Genomic DNA, 16,499 nt, shown 5'->3' on the forward strand with positions numbered 1-16,499 from the left:
CATCTGCGGACTTTCTCGTGTTTATGATTAGTCATAATCTGTCGCTTTGTGTTTTCGTCCAGAGTGATTACGATAATAAAACACTTCGGTGCAAAATTACAAAGCAGCAATCCAAATCCCGAGTCCCGGAAGGCAAATACTTCACTCCTATTTCCCGTGAGGGCTCACGAAGGCCGGATTAAACATTAAAACTGACTGCTCCAGCTAAATAGACCACGTTTTGCCCTGTCCCTGTCTCGTGCTGATACTCCAGTCTCCATTGCCATCACTCTTTCCACGCGTCCAATCCATCCATCCACACACCAGCCTCATCATTCTCAGTTCCCTTTCCCTCCTACCTTTCCTTCATTTATTCCATGCTTCAGCATCTTATCCTGATAGATTCCATCATCCCCGTTAAAACTCCCACCTTACTCCTCCCAGCCTCTGACACCATTCCCACTCTCCACAATTCCACCTGTCTTTCGCGCGTGAATCTGGTTAATCCTTCCCTTGATCCCTTTCTTATACTCTCACACAGGCTATCTTCCTTCTGTCTTTTTGGTTAGTAGCGGAAGCGACGCAACTGTACATTTCTCTCCCAGATCAGTTCGACTTCATGAGTTCATCTAGCAGTTTATCTGTTGATCTAAATTCGTCTGATAAATATTTACTAAAGCAATTCTAGGCGTGACGGATTGCAGTGAAAAGTTTAGATTGGCGAAGATGGAATTCAGCTCCTTGGAGCAAAGTAGATCAGGAAAAGTTCTGTAACAGCATATTATCATCTATGGTGGAGAAAAGGGAAGCTTACAGAGGCTACATACATCACCAAATGATTCTAGTTGAGACATGGGTTACTGATCTTGACCAGGCAGAGAACTGGTGCATTCAATACTCAGACACGATTGTTATTGTCCTGTTATTGTCCTGAAACGGAATACATGAACATACAAATCAAAACAGTGGCACACTTAACCGTTTATTGATTAAAATTGTCACTAACTCTCGCAAAGAAATTGATTGCATCCTGTGCAAAATTGTATTCATAGTAAACTACTTATTTCCAACTGCAAGTAAACGCGTCATTAAATTCAGAGTCAATTGTTGCAATCATAAACGCGTTATCAAACCACAAGACATATTGATGTATATCTTTTAAACATTCCGCTCATCCTACTTTACCCATAATGTACTTCTTTGTGTTTTTTTCCGGAAAGATTACGATAATATAACACTTCGGTGCAAAAATGCAAAACAGCAATCCAAAACTGGAGGCCAGGATGGCAAACACTTCAACCGCCACCGTGTATTTCCCAGGAGAACTCACAGAGGCCGGAATAAAAGTGACCCAAACCGCACAAAAAATGAGCATGCTGAACGTTATACATTTTGCCTCGTTGAAGTTATCTGGCAGCTTCCGTGCAAGAAAGGCCAAGACAAAAGAGATACACGATAACAGGGCGATATATCCCGACGCCGAGTAGAAGGCTGCAGATGATCCTGTGTCACATTCTAAAATTATCGTCTCGCGGTAATATTTGATGTTGATCACTGGGAAAGGAGGCTCAATGAGCAGCCAAAGCACACATATTAAACACTGCACGGCCGCCAAGACGAAGACACTTATCCTCTGTTGCCTGGGACCAAACCATTTCATCCAGTTATTGCTGGGATGATTTGCCTTAAATGCCGTCAGCACCAGGATCGTTTTAACCAGAACACACGAGATACACAGAACAAACGAGACACCAAATGCTGTGCGGCGTAATACACAAGACCATACTGACGGTTTGCCAATGAATGTGACTGAGCACAAGAAACAGCAGCTTAACGCAAATAGAAGGAGGAAACTCAGCTCAGAATTGTTAGCTTTAACCAGAGGTGTGTCTCGATGTCGAAAGAAGATACCCGCTGTGAGACCAGATATGCACACTCCTACCAGAGAGATAATCATTAATACCATGCCCAGGATTTCGTTAAACGACAAATACTCTATGTTCTTCGGGATGCATTGATCTTTCCGTTCGTTAGACCAAAACATCGGAGGACACTTGATGCATTCTGTAGAGTCTAATAAAAACAAATTCCGTCATTACATGGTTGAGAAAGATGTGTTAAGAAAATTAGTGCAATTGCCATACTTCAACATATATTTCCGCTCACCAGAAGTGTTACTAATTTCTCCATCCGCACAGGAAGCGCAGTCGAAACAACAGATAGGTTGTCCTTTCCTGGCCGCTTTTCTTGTTCCAGGGGAACAACTTTCAGAACACACTGCCCGGGGAATCTTAAAGAAAGGAACACAGGCAATATTTTATTTCCTATTTCGAATGGAGCTCGTTGCCCTGCTACTGAGTGGAGCTCTTTTGTGACCCAGACTGGGGTAGCAATATGAATGTGTACTTTTTCATTAAAATTCTGTGTAAAGAAGCTCGTAATTGTGTAACAGTCTTATGCTGCAAATGATCAACCTGCTTTCTAATTCATTGGAAACTCCGTAGAAAATTCACAAGCTTTTCCGTGTTCGTGTATATTATTTTCAGAAAATATTTTAACTTTTCACAGCTACTTTACTATTATTAGAAGAAGGATGTCAAATGTTAGCCAGTGCAAGATAGAACTGAGAGCTGAGAAAGAGAGAGGATCCAATTATGGCCGATCTGATGGACAGCAATTTGTGTGTCTGAGTCGGTGTCGCCAATCTGTACCATTCAGGGGTTTCACATCCTCCCCGAGTCCGAATGATCCACTGATCCGTGGCATCACAAAGCTGGAAAGCACCACTGTTGCCCACAACCAGATGTTCAGGTACCAATAACTGCAAAGGAAGACGGAAGATGTGGCGAGAGAGCCAATTGGGGAAAAAGAATTCTTCGCTTTCTTTTCAGTATCAAACTAGATCTGTAACCTGAGTAACTATTTCTTGCAAGCTTGTGCAATTTAAGTTTGAAGTAAGTAAATATAGTTGAAAGTTTTACCAAATACATTTAACGTCATTATATTTGACGCTGCGCTGGAATTTAATCCACATGATCAACGTGGCGACTAGGTTCAAATAGACTCCCAGCCCCTTTATTGTTTTGATAGCATTATTTTCATTCGTTATACTATCCATTATAGCATGGATAATTAAGATTTAACAGTTAACTAAATTGGCCACTTTTAAAAAGTAACCATACCTCACGTTTACCACCGCTCCAGACAATGTGACGTGGGTTCAGCTCAAGTTCTTCACCCGGAGGCGCTGATCCATTGTAATATCCAACTTTCCGAACTTCCAGGCTACCGTCCGAATTCATTTGCCAGTTTACAATGTCATAAGCGGCTGTTGGATTTCCTTTTTCATCAAAATGCACCTTCTCCCCAACTTGCGTCGTGAAGGAAATTGATTTCATGTAATAGAGGAGCTAAAATAAATTCCAAGAGAATTTCTAACGGTTATTATCGAGAAGAAACGAAATTGTCTTTAAAAAATTATCGCCAAATAACGATATCTGTGGCATGAATTAGCAAGTTTGTTTCTACTGAGAATGACCGAGTGATGCAACACAGACAAACTGTCTAAGATCCAAAATGCCATGCTAATCATAACACTCACCCTGCTGGTCCGAGCTCCCTGCGTTCGTCCCATATTTATAGCAGGACTCTCCATCCATGTAAATCTGAAAAAGCTGCTTAGATCTTGCCATTTCATCCGCCTCGAACACTTCCTCAGTCAACTTATCCCAGTTGCTCACTACCCTCTATGCAAACTATTGGTCAGTCACTTGTCATTCATTTTCTCCCCATTTTAACCTCAGGCAAGATATCACAGGACAAAGGACCAATGCATTGCGTCTTAACCACACACACACACACACACACACACACACACACACACGCACACACACACACACACACACACACACACACACACACACACACACACACACACACACACACACACACACACACACACACACACACACACACACACAGAGTTCCATACGGACTCCAGCTTTAAAAAAAAACTTTACTTTAGAGGGCAGAGCAAACCGGAAAGAAGACAATTTCTGCGACGTCACCAATAAGTTAGATAACTACATAATAGTTGACCGGCTCCTAAATACCATTCATAACTAATCAATGCCAACATGCCTAAAGGCCGCTTCACCGTCCTGTTGACAAGCGCAGCCACTATATGCGAAAGTGCATGCTAATATCTCTCTATTCTGCAAAACTCGCAATTGCCTTGCCATTCACTTTTTAAGTAATATCCTGTTTAGAATGTCCAAAATGCATCACCTATATTGTACGATGCCTTAATAAGTGTTTCTCTTTAAGCATTTCAAAACTGAACATTGTTCCTTCTTTCATGATATTGCAAAGAACAACTGTTCCTTTAGCTGTCCAGACCTTAAATCTAGCATCCAGGTTATTCGGCGTAAAATCACAGTCATATGCACACTATTTAAGAATTACCATATTTCTCTCTAGTTTATATTCGTTTATAGTAGTTTTCCATATTTTAAGAGTCCATTTCATCCATAAGTTATCAGTAGTATTTATTTACCTTTCTATGTTGTTATCAGCCAAAATTGCCTGTATGGAGATGAAAGGTATCTTCCCTTCAATGTATCAGTATTCGGCTCTTACCGGTATTTGCAGATGCGACATTATGTTAATAGGAGGGTGAAAAATGTAACCGAGGCAAGTACATGTTAGATAGAACTATTTAGAAAAGCATATAATTCGGATAATGGTAGTAGAATCATTTCAAGCGTGTTTAAGGGTCTGACAAATCTTAAAACACACTCGACTTCATACATTAAAACAAAATGGGAGAAGGAAGTAGGGATAACTATATCTGAGGAAGAATGGACAATAATATGGAGGCATCAATTGAATTGTACCAATTCACAGAAATGGAGGGAGTTTGGGTGGAATGACCTGATAAGATAATTTATTACACCCTCACAGAAATCTCATTATGATAGTAACCTCCCTGTTTGCTGGAGAAATTGTGGAAATCAAAGTGCAAACTATTACCATATTTTCTGAAATATCCCTGTTACCAAAGGCTATTGGAGTGGGATACTCAATGCCCTACAAGACATTTATAAATGTGAATACCCTTAGAAAGTAAGACCATATATTTTGGGTATATACCTCAAGAATGGTTGAAAAGAGATAAATATTTAATGAATATACTGCTGGTGGCTTGCAAAAGTACCCTTACCAGGAAATGATTATCACAGCAGAGCCCATCATTAAACACAAGGACGGAAATTACAAAGGACATTTACAAAATGGAGAAGATAACAGCATCCGTCAATGATAAATTGAAATAATTTGATTCATACTGGGAAAAATGCTTTAACTACATAACACTGCATAGACTGATTTTATTCTCACAGATCAATGATTATATTCTTTAAAAGAAAAACAGATCACTACCTACTTGTATATAGTTTTCCTTTACTTTGTTCTTTCTTTTTCTTTCTTTTCTTTTCTATAAATGTATACCTCAAATAAATACTGTATGGAAATTTATGGCAAACATTAATATATGATTAGACATACAGTATCTGAAATATACTTTATGGAAATGTTTGTATGGTGCTGAATTTCAATTAAAGAAAACCAAATTGCAAAATAATGCAAGATGTCTTAAAATGGATGAAGTGTAATGGAATCGGTTCCATACCTGCCATGTTTGAAAGGTTGAAAATCGTGCACATGTGTTGTTCACAAATGGCCCTTTTCCTCTTTCACATGAAAACATGTCATGAAGCGCATGAGCAAAAGCGTACACCGCTTTAAATACATTATAAGAGTTCCCGTCCAAGGTCATGTCGGTATACGCGTTGTTGATTTGATGCAAACTCTCACTTCCGCTACACAACGTGAGAGCGCCAAATGAACTGACTGCGTCCGTCAGGTTTTGCAAACTTAGAGTACACTTGAAGGTGGTTTCCCAGAACTCCCTTACCAATGAATTACCGGGAAATCTAGAAGGATGGACTGTGAGCAGGAAGTCTCTCATCCCTGAAACTTTTACTGCAGGCAGTGCAGTCCCGATTGCTGCGGCAGAGAAGTGCCGCCCTCTATCTACATTTACGAAGTCCGCTGTTATCCAACCCTCACTACCCACCCACTGCACGCCACTGAGGTTTTGTCGTAGAACCTCCTCAAATAAAATGCGCATTTCCCCAAGTGAAGCAAAGGCTACCACAACCTTTGTGGTCGCTTTTTTGATCACTTGCACTATCCTGGTGATCTTCTCTGCCGGGTCCGTTCTGTGAAATGATTCGGAAAAGGCAATGCAAACCCCAAACTCATGAGTAGCTTCTACAAATGCTCTCATCCCCGAATTGCCATAGTCATCGTCGCTGTTAATTGTTCCAATCCAAGTCCATCCAAACCTCTGAATCACATGTGCCAGCGCCTTGGACTGATGCTCGTCACTTGGAATAGTTCGATGAAAAGTCGGATATTCGTTCCTGTCGCTGAGACAGACACACGTTGAAAGGTAACTGACCTGCATTAAATTAGACAGTTAGACTTTAAATTAATGTGTGGGTTTTGACAGTTAAAATATTTCACTTTGCTTTCAGTGGTTACTATTTCATGTACACCTGCTCTCTAATGCAAACATCTAATTAGCCAATAATGCGGCAAGAACCTTGTGTACAAAAACATACAGACATAGAATTATGGTAAAGTATAGTACATACACATGCCCTTCGTCCTACCTAGTCCATTCCGAAAGCACTTAAACTGCCTACTACTGTCGGACTGCACCGTGACAGTAACCCTACCTTCCCCTCCCATCCATGCACTTACCCAAACTTCGCTTAAACGTTCAAATTCCGCTCGAAGTCACCGCTTGTGTTGGCAGTTCATCCACACTCTGACGATACTCTTGAGTAAAGAAGTTTCCCCTGCTGTTCCCTTTAAACCTTTCAACTTCCACCATTAACACGTGACCTCTGATTGAGGTCGCAGCCAACCACAACTGCATATTCTACTCATATTTTTGAGTACCTCTATTCTCTACGTTCGAAGAAATAAGGCCACAACCAAGTAATTCTTTCCTTGAAGCATACCCGGATTCACCCAGGTAAATTTTCTCTGTACTCATCAAACCTTATGTGTACATCTCCACATCTCTGTGTATCTTTACTGCAGGTAAGTGAAGAAAAGTGCTCACAATACTCCAAATTAGGCCTCGGCAACATCTTATACAACTCCTACATACCATCGCGTATTCCCCACTCAATACTTTGATCTTTGAAGGCCAATACGCCAGAAGGTTTCTTTATCAACCTCTCTAACAATGACGCCGCTTTCAACGAATTCCCAAAACCCCTTGTTCTACACACTCTTCAGTACCGTAATGGTCACGATGATTAGAAATGCAACACGTTACACTTCTGCATTAAATTCCATCCGTCAGTCTTCAGCCCATATTTCCACTTTATGCAGATCCAACTGATGGCCTTCCTTGCTACTCACTACCTCCCAGATCTTGGTTTTATCCGCAAATTTGTTGATCGAGTTGTTTACATTTTTATTCAGATCATTGTTACAGATAACAGACAACAGCAGACCCCGCGCAGATCACTATGGCACTCCACTAGTCATAGGTCTCAATGTCTAATCCAATTTACTACGTCATCTTGAACGTCGAGCAACTGAACATTCTTGATCTACATCCCATGAGCGACCTTGTGAAATGGTTGACAAATGTTCAGGTAACCAACATCCACAGATTTCTCTTCATACACTTTCCTGGTATCTTCCTCGAAAAACTCCATACGATTCATCAGACATGACCTACCACGCACGAAGCCATTCTGACTACATTTAATCAATCCAAGTCTATCCAAGTACTTAAATTTCCGGTCCTCTATAATACTTTTAAACAACTTTTCCGTAACTGTTGTCAGACACAACGGCCTATAATTTCCTGGTTTATTTTTAGAGCCTTTCATAAACGGCGGAACAACATTAACTAGCCTCCTGTCCTCTGGTACCTCTTCTGTCGCTAAGCACGATTTAAATGTCTTTACTAGTACACTCTCCCCTCCCCCACAGGGTCCGAGGGAACGTCTGCTAGGCGCTGGGGATTAATCCACACGATTTTCCTTCAGGACAGAAACTCCCATCTTCTCTACACTCTGTTTACGATCCATAAAGTCGTTGCCACTTTGCAGCACCACTATCGACCCTGTGTTTGTCTCCCTGAGAAAATGCAAGGCAAAAGATATATTTAAAATTTCCCTGCTGAATGGCTGGGATTGCTCCGCATAACAGGCTCTGCACTTCACAAAGAATGGTCCGAAAAGCAAAATTCATCCAGTGAGCGGCAGTACCTTGGGCAAAACGGCTTGATAATTGGACATGTCAGAGTAGAAAGGTCTGGTTAGCAGGCAGGAAGGGAAAAGTTAAGCAAATAACTACACGTTTCAACAGTTATGTATCAAAGTGCATCTCTGAAAGCACACGTTTAACAACAGCAGAAGACCACGAACATGCACTCAGTCATACTTTGCTATGTATAGTAGGTACACAAAGTGGCCACTGACGGTAATTCGAATAAAATAAGTGCAAACACCACAAGGTGGTTAGTAATAAAAGTTAAGATCGGTATCATTCAGTATACATTGGAGTTTACATCTCCTGACTACAATTATTTTTAAACAATTCTCACCAGCGGTATTCTGAAAGGTCCGGCAGTCTTCGCAATGGCCATGGACACCGAAGACCCAGCTCCACCAACGATCCCAGGGATATTCAGAGGCCCGTCGCACAGTTGGTTAACGTATGTTTCCTCCTGACCGTTCACCAGAGCCAATACAACCTTTGTTGAAATCTCGGGGGAGTTGCAGTCATCGTGAATCCTGTAGCCTAGTGTGATGTTCGGGAGGAGTTTCTCATCTCTGTTTATTTCTTCAATTGTAAATATCATTGTCTGCAACATGCGGAATCCCAGTAAATTAAAACTGAAAATCAACCAAAGATTAGCATTGGAGTTGAAGTTGGTTTGTTATATTTACCGCGATGTAGTCAGAGAAGATGCTTCTATTTTCCTTGAAATATTCATTTCAATGATATTGTTCGTAGTACAGTAATAGGATAGTAGCCACACAGTTCTCCTTCCTGCCAATATTCCACAGAGCAAAGAACTACTAGAGACACAACTATGTGTATTTAAATCGTAAACCATTTAATATGACAAAAACAAGTTCAGCAAAAAATCATCACACTTTCGAAATTGAAACAATAAAGCATAACCACCAAAAATGAACTGACCTTTTACATCTGGTTTCTTCTGTTCGGTTGGTAAATGAATTTATCTGCTGGATACTGCGAAAGTGCACACTGAACATCCCTCCTAGTACAACGTCCCCATCTTTAGATATGTTGGGGAGCTGGATTCTTTCTCGAAGCCTGCAATTTAGCGCATCTAAACCCAGTGTAAAAGATGACCCTACAAGGACTCTGAACAGAAAATGAAACATTGCAGTAATGCAGTAGCTACTACTGACTGAATACTGCAGCTTATATTCCTATATATTTGTCATACGATGACTATGAGTTTAATACACAAGAGCATACCCACAACAGGGAACTATACCTGCAAGAAATTAATCAACGTCTCAAAGGAGTATAACTAATTTTACGAAATTGCGATATATCCAATGTGCTAATTAAAACGATATAATCTAAACTGGAAGATAAATGCAGAGCGGCAAATTAAATACACCCAACAATTGAGCGCATCAAAAAATGACTTTGTCTAATAACGATAATTCTTTATTAACGCTGTGGACTTAAACAAATCAAAGATTAACCAGGCAGCTTCAAGGAATCACTTTGGTATTTACTTTCACAAATAAGACTATAAGACCATAAGACATAGAAGTACAATTGGCCATTCAGTACATCAAGCCAGTTTCGCCATCACATCATGATTGAGACCAGATCACACTCAACCCCATACACCTGAATTCTCGCCATATCCTTCGATGCACTAACAAATCAGAAAACGATAATCTTCGGCCTAACATATTCGCACGGACATGGCCTCCACCTCAGTCTATAGCAAAGCATTCCAGAGGTCTACTTCTCTTTAGCTATTAAAAATATAATTACTTACCTCTTTCCTAAAGGGTCAGCTCTCATGTTTAAGACCGTGCCCCTTAAGTCTAGAAACCCCCACCATAGAAAACCCCCTCTACATATCCACATTATCTAGATATCCAACATTCGACAGGTCTTAATTAGATCTCCCCACCTTCTATTAATTTCCAGTGAGTGCAGGGCCAAAACTGCCAGGCGGCCCTCATATGTTAACACAAAATACTCTGCGGATGCCGGGGTCAAAGCAACACGTACAACACGCTGGAGGAAACGAACAGTCAGCGTTTCGGACCGACATCCTGACGAAGTGTCTCGGCCCGAAACATAGACTTCGTTTCCAAAGATGCTGCACAACCTGCTGAGCTCCTCCAGCATGTTGTACGTGGTCCTCATATGCTAACCCCTCCATTCCAGGAATCATGCTCGTGAACCTCCTCTGAACTATCTCCAATCATAACACACCCTTTCTGAGGTATGGGGCAAAAGCTATTGATAATGCTGCAAGTGCGGCCTGCCTAGTGTCTTAGAAAGCCTCAGCAAGATCTTTTTGCTCTTACGTTATATTCCGCTTGAAATAAACGACAACAATGCTTTTGCCCTCTTTACCACAAACACAACCTGTAAATTAACCTTCCGAGAATTTTGCACGGGGACTCCCAAGTCCCTCTGAAACGTCTCCCCATTTATATAAAAATCTGCATAATTGGTTTAAGTTGTTTTTTGCTTTTTTACTTACCGCTGTCGTTTGTGAACTTCTTTCTCTATGGGACATAGCTATCCTGCGCTTTATCAACTATTCGCAGAAACTTCAGCCATCTCAGCATTGCCTTCATCCCCGCCAAAGCTCTCCTCCAGTCCACCTTGGTAGGCTCCTCTCTCATGACTCTGCAATTTCCTTTATTCTATTACAATACTGATACATGTTACTTAAGGTTCTCCCTCTCGAATTGCAGTATCGATTCAATCATCTTATTATCACTGCCTCCAAAAAGGATTCCTTTACGTTAAGTTCCCTCATAAGCTATGGCATATTGTAAAACACCCAATCTAAGATAGACCTTCCCCGAGTAGACTCAAGCACAAGCTGATCTAAAAAGTAGGCATACAACAAATTCCCTCTCTTGCGATCCAACACTATCCTCATTTTCCCAAACCCCTTCCAAATTAATGCCCGCCATTACAATTGTGTCACCACCGTTTCCAATTCCCTTTACAATCTCAATCCCATATTTTTGGCTATATTTGGAGGCCTATATACTATACTATACTATACTATACTGTATTTTTACCCTTTCAGTTTCTTAACTCCATCCATAAAGATTCAATATTCTCTGACACTATGTCACCTCTTTATAAATATGTAATTATAACCTTTACCAACAGAGCCACACTACTGCCTCTGCCTTTCTGCTTGACCTTCCGATACAATGTATGACCTTTGACGGTGTGCTCCTAGCTCCTGGCTCCTAATCAGACGAGGGGATTAAGGCCCCATTCATGAGGTAATAGCAAGATGGGGGATTGCCAGACCGGACCATGACAGTTAAGACTATTAGAGAGGGTTTAAATTAGAATTGCTTGGGGGTTGTAACCGAACTGAAGTGACGGAGGAATTTTCTGCAAAGAACTGTGCAATGCTACTGTGGAAAACTAGGCAGTCACTATTCGTAATTCTGTGGCAATGCCCTGGTGAATCGATCGAGGAGCTGTTTCCCAAGTCAATTGCCGTTCAGCCCAAGTCTGTAAGCAAAGGTTTCAGCTTTTTTCCATGTTCCAATTAACTGTACTATGGCAAAAAAAAACTGCTGGTGGCCATCGTACTTTTGATTTTTCAAGACCAACATAAAATGGAAGCCAAAACGGTCCTGCATCATAACCCAACCTACTATACTTGGAAGGTTTATGTCTGTGGCCAGGAAAACTATGTCCTCACCCTGCAAGTTTGTAATTGACTTGTGTTGATGCATCAGGAGTGGCATTACAGCATTCAATGAAATCTGCCGTTTACAGGAGGCACCAGGGCAAGGACACGGGTATGGTCTGAACTCAGAGAGTTCATAATGGTCTGCTTTTTCTGTATGTGGTAGCGTTATTTCACAACCTGAAGAGGCATACGTACAGGGAAACATTATAGAGTTAGCCACATTTTCCATGGTCAAGTTACGAATGGAACCCAAAGGGCCCCTGCAGATGAGACAGCATGTGAACTTAGGACGACATTTGCTGCAGACAAGGTGGCCACTCTGGCACAGAAGAACTGATGGCAGCCGATAGTCAAAGCAAGCTGGACACTCAAAAAGACTTGCTAAATCACTGTTGGAAACTGTGGTTCATGTCAATGCAGGTGTAGGGATACACTTTGATGTACCTGTAGGGAGTGCAGTGGCAGTCTGACGACTTCTTTCTGCACCGCAAGGCAAAAAGAAAATGCACCTTATTTTTAAGAATGCCCTGTCAATCGCCCTAACCACACCGAGCAGGTACGCACCTTAATCGGCTCTCGCTCGGTTCGGCGCCTTTTGTCCAGAGAGAAAACAACCGCCGCCGTTTTTCAAGACCTAATCACTGATGTGCTGAGGGAGTTTAATAATCGCTTTGTGTTCATCTACCTAAATGATATCTTGATATTTTCTATCAGCCCCCAGAAACACATTCACCATGTCCGCCTAGTCCTCCAGATACTGTGGGATAGCAAGATTTTTGTGACGGCGGAGAAATGTGAGTTCCACGTCCCTTCGGTCAGCTTCCAGGGTTACACCATCGAGAGCGGGCAGGTGAGGGTAGATCTCGAGAAGATCTGGAAGGTGGAAGAATGGCCCAGACGCAAGCAACTTCAGCGGTTTTTGGGATTTACAAACTTTTATCGCCCATTTATCAGGGATTACAGTCGGATCCGGGGTAGGGACAGTCCTGTCCAGTCGATCATGTCCGGACGGAAAGTTTCATTCCTGTGCCTTCTTTTCTAGCCGGCTATTCCCCGCCGAGCGGAATTACGAGGTGGGGAAACGGGAACTACTGGCGTCAAGCTAGCATTGGAGGAGTGGAGGCAATAGCTGGAGGGGGCAGAACACCCGTTTATTGTTTGGACTGATCGTAAGAACATGGTATATATTCACAACGCCAAACGTTTGAACTCCCTGCAGGCCGGTTGGGATTTTTTTTTGGACGGTTCAAGTTTTCCATCACAAACCGTCCAGTATCCAAGAACGGAAAGCCGGACGCGCTCTCCCGCCAATACAACTCCAAGGAGGTCCACAGAGACTAACCTCCCACCATCCTGTGTGGTGGCAACACTCACTTGGGAGATTTAGTCCATAGTACAGGAAGCTTAACGGGATGACCCTGACCCCGGCAATGGAACCGCCGATCGCCCTTTTGTGCCTAATTCCGTCAGATCTCAGGTTCTCCGGTGGGGGCGCACATCTCATTACGCCTGCTACCCCTGTAGTCATCGGGCACTGTCTCCCATGAAAAGACACTTTTGCTGGCCTTCCATGGAGCCGGATACCTGTTCCTATGTCTCTGCATTTGTGTCTGTGCCCGTGGAAAAGCCTCCCACCGTAACCTGCGGGATTCCTTCGTCCCCTCCCTGTCGCTGGTCTTCGTTGGACGCACAACGCCGTAGATTCCTTCACCTGCCTTCCCCCTTCACAGGGAAACACCACCGTGCTCACCATGGTAGACCGGTTCTCCAAGAAAGTGCACTTTGTAGCTCTCCCTAAACTCCTTTCTGCTCAAGAAACTGCAGACTTCTCGTCCGCCATGTCTTCCGCCTCCACAGAACCTCCGCGGACATTGTCTCCGATCGACGTCCCCAATTCATCTCACAGGTATGGAAGGCCTTCTGTCAAGCTTTAGGTGCCCCGGTCAGCCTGTCATCCGGCTTCCACACACAGACGAACGGGTCAACCAGGACGTGGAGACGACGCTCCGATGTATAAAAACCAACAACCCGTCTACCTGGAGTTGAGTACACTCACAACTCTCTGGTTAGTACTGCCATCGGAAGGTCTCCGTTTGAGTGCTTCCTTGGGTCACAACCCCCACTGTTCCCCGCGCAAGAAGAGGAAATTGCAGTGCAGTCTGTTCAAGCCCAATTCGATCAGTGCCGCATGTTTTGGGAGTACACACGGAGTGCCCTGCTCAGATCAGCAGATCGCAATAGGATGATTGCCGATCGATAGCGGACGGCTGCGCCTTAGCATCGACCTGGGCAGATGGTGTGGCTTTCATCTAAAGACATCCCTATCAAAAACGAACCTAAGAAATTCGCCCCTCGCTTCCTGGGATCTTTCGAGGTCGAAAGTATCATCAACCCCACAGCAGTCCGATTTAAGTTACCAAGATCTATACACATCCACCCTACTTTTCATGGTTCCAATTAAAAACACTCTCTGTTATCCCCTTGTGTCCTCCGACCGAAACCCCTGCACCACCTGGATCATCGACAACCATCCGGCATACACTGTCCGACGGCTACTGGATGTGTACCGTCGGGGAAGAGGCCTCCAATTCCTGTTCGACTGGGAAGTGTGCAGCCCAGAGGAGCGTTTCTGGGTTCCACGCTCCTTCATTCTGGACTCCGGACGAGCCTGGAGGAACGCCTAGAGGCTTCATTTAAGGGGGTGTCCTGTCATGGACCTGTCTGGTAATTCCTCATCTTATTATTACAGCCTTATTGGGCCTTAATCCCTCATCTGATTTCCAGTCATTCCCAGCTCCACTAATTACAGCACACCTGGTTCCCATTATCGAACAAAGGATAAAACTCGTGTGTCATCGCCATGCTTTGCCAGTTCATTGGTCTGCTCTAGTGTGAGTAAAACTCGTTTCCTCATTCCGTAGAAATGTCAGTTCTAAGCTCCGTATCATTTCCTGAATACACCGCGTAAACCTTATCTCTGTGTACAGACTGTTCTGGATACTGATTCCCATTTCGCGACGGTGCTAACGCCTTATGACTCTGCCTCCGCGCCTGTGTCCTGCACTTGTGTTCGTCCTCAGCCTCGACCTTGCACCAATTGCAAGCCTTCCCGACAGGATATTGGTCTCCCTGGAATTCAAGTGAAACCCGTCATTTTTGTACAGGTCATACCTTCCCAGAACAGGTCCCAATCATCCAGAAATCTGCATGCCAGCCGCATGCTTCAATCCTTCAGCCACGCATTTATCTTCCACCTCATTCTCTTCCTATGCCCACTGTTACGTGGCACAGGCAATAATTCCAAGAGTACTACCTTTGAAGTACTGCTTCTCAACTTCTTTCCGAACTCCCTGTAATCTTTCTTCAGGACCTCCTCCCTTTTCCTACCTATGTCGTTGATACCACTATGTACCAAGACTTCTAGCTGTTCTCCTTCCCACTTCAAGGTATCGTGGACGCGATCAGGAACATTCCGGACCCTGGCACCTGGGACGCAAACTATCATCCGCGTTTCTCTCCTGCGTCCACACAATCGCCTATCTGACCCCCTAACTATAGAGTCCCTAATCACTTCTGCCATCTTCTTCCTTTCTCTACCCATCTGAGCCACAAGGCCAGACTCTGTGCCAGTTGCTTCCCCCAGTTGGGCCGTTCCCCTCCTCCAACAGTACTCAAGTAGGTATATTGATTGTTAAGGGTGACTACCACTGAGGACTCTCTAGTACCTGCTTCTTGCCTCTCCTGTGGTCTCGGGGTGACCACCTACCAATAGCTCCTCTCTATCACCTCCTCACTCTCGCTGACCAGAAGCAGGTCATCGAGCTGCAGCTACACTTTCCTAACGCGGTCTCTAAGGAGCTGCAGCTCGTTGCACCTGGTGCAGATGTGGTCATCCGGGAGGCCGGGAGTGCTTCGGATCTCCTACATCTGACAACTAGCAACGAAAACACGCCTCACACGCATACCCTCTGTCTTAATTTTAAACAGATAACCTACCTGCCCTCGACCATTTGTCGCCTAAGTCCCGTTGTGCCAAAGCCTTCCTATTCTGTCTCCCACCACTCCATTGCCCGCTCGACCGACGCCCGCTCTGTAAATATGTCTCTGTTTTAAACTCTTACTGCTGTTTTCACTGACCGAACTCTGCGGGCTTGCGCAGTCTGAACCAGTTCAAACCGCTCAAGAAATAGCCGTCACCTTTCTTAATCTCTGCTTGGTTTTCAACTCTTCCCGCTGCCCTCACTGACCGAGCTCCAAGCGCTTGCGCAGTCGTGCCCCCTTGAAACCGCTGAAGATATGAAATAGAAATTTTCTATTTCAATTATTATTTTCTGAACACACTTTAAATGTTCATATTTACTGTACTATACCTAGAAGAACAACGTCAAAACATAAGTACAGCAAGATTTAATTGAGAACTGAGAAAGTAAGAGGAACAAGATTGGCAGATTTATTGCAGAGGTAA

General features: G+C 43.4%; 1 protein-coding gene and 1 pseudogene across 1 annotated transcript; both read right to left on the minus strand.

Annotated features, from left to right (window-relative positions):
* Positions 1-1,150: 1,150 nt before the first annotated feature.
* LOC132403126 (extracellular calcium-sensing receptor-like) lies at positions 1,151-8,962 on the minus strand. The gene is made up of 5 exons (XM_059986428.1): positions 8,678-8,962; positions 5,669-6,502; positions 3,162-3,389; positions 2,146-2,269; positions 1,151-2,052 (listed from the first exon to the last, which is right to left on the minus strand). The coding sequence occupies exons 1-5, from the start codon at positions 8,945-8,947 to the stop codon at positions 1,151-1,153; spliced, it is 2,358 nt and encodes a 785-aa protein (XP_059842411.1). The 5' UTR covers positions 8,948-8,962.
* Positions 8,963-11,662: 2,700 nt separating this feature from the next.
* LOC132403131 (E3 ubiquitin-protein ligase SIAH1-like) lies at positions 11,663-13,538 on the minus strand (annotated as a pseudogene).
* Positions 13,539-16,499: the final 2,961 nt, after the last annotated feature.

This window comes from Hypanus sabinus, chromosome 2, assembly GCF_030144855.1.
Source record: "Hypanus sabinus isolate sHypSab1 chromosome 2, sHypSab1.hap1, whole genome shotgun sequence".
In the NCBI taxonomy this organism is placed as follows: domain Eukaryota; kingdom Metazoa; phylum Chordata; class Chondrichthyes; order Myliobatiformes; family Dasyatidae; genus Hypanus; species Hypanus sabinus.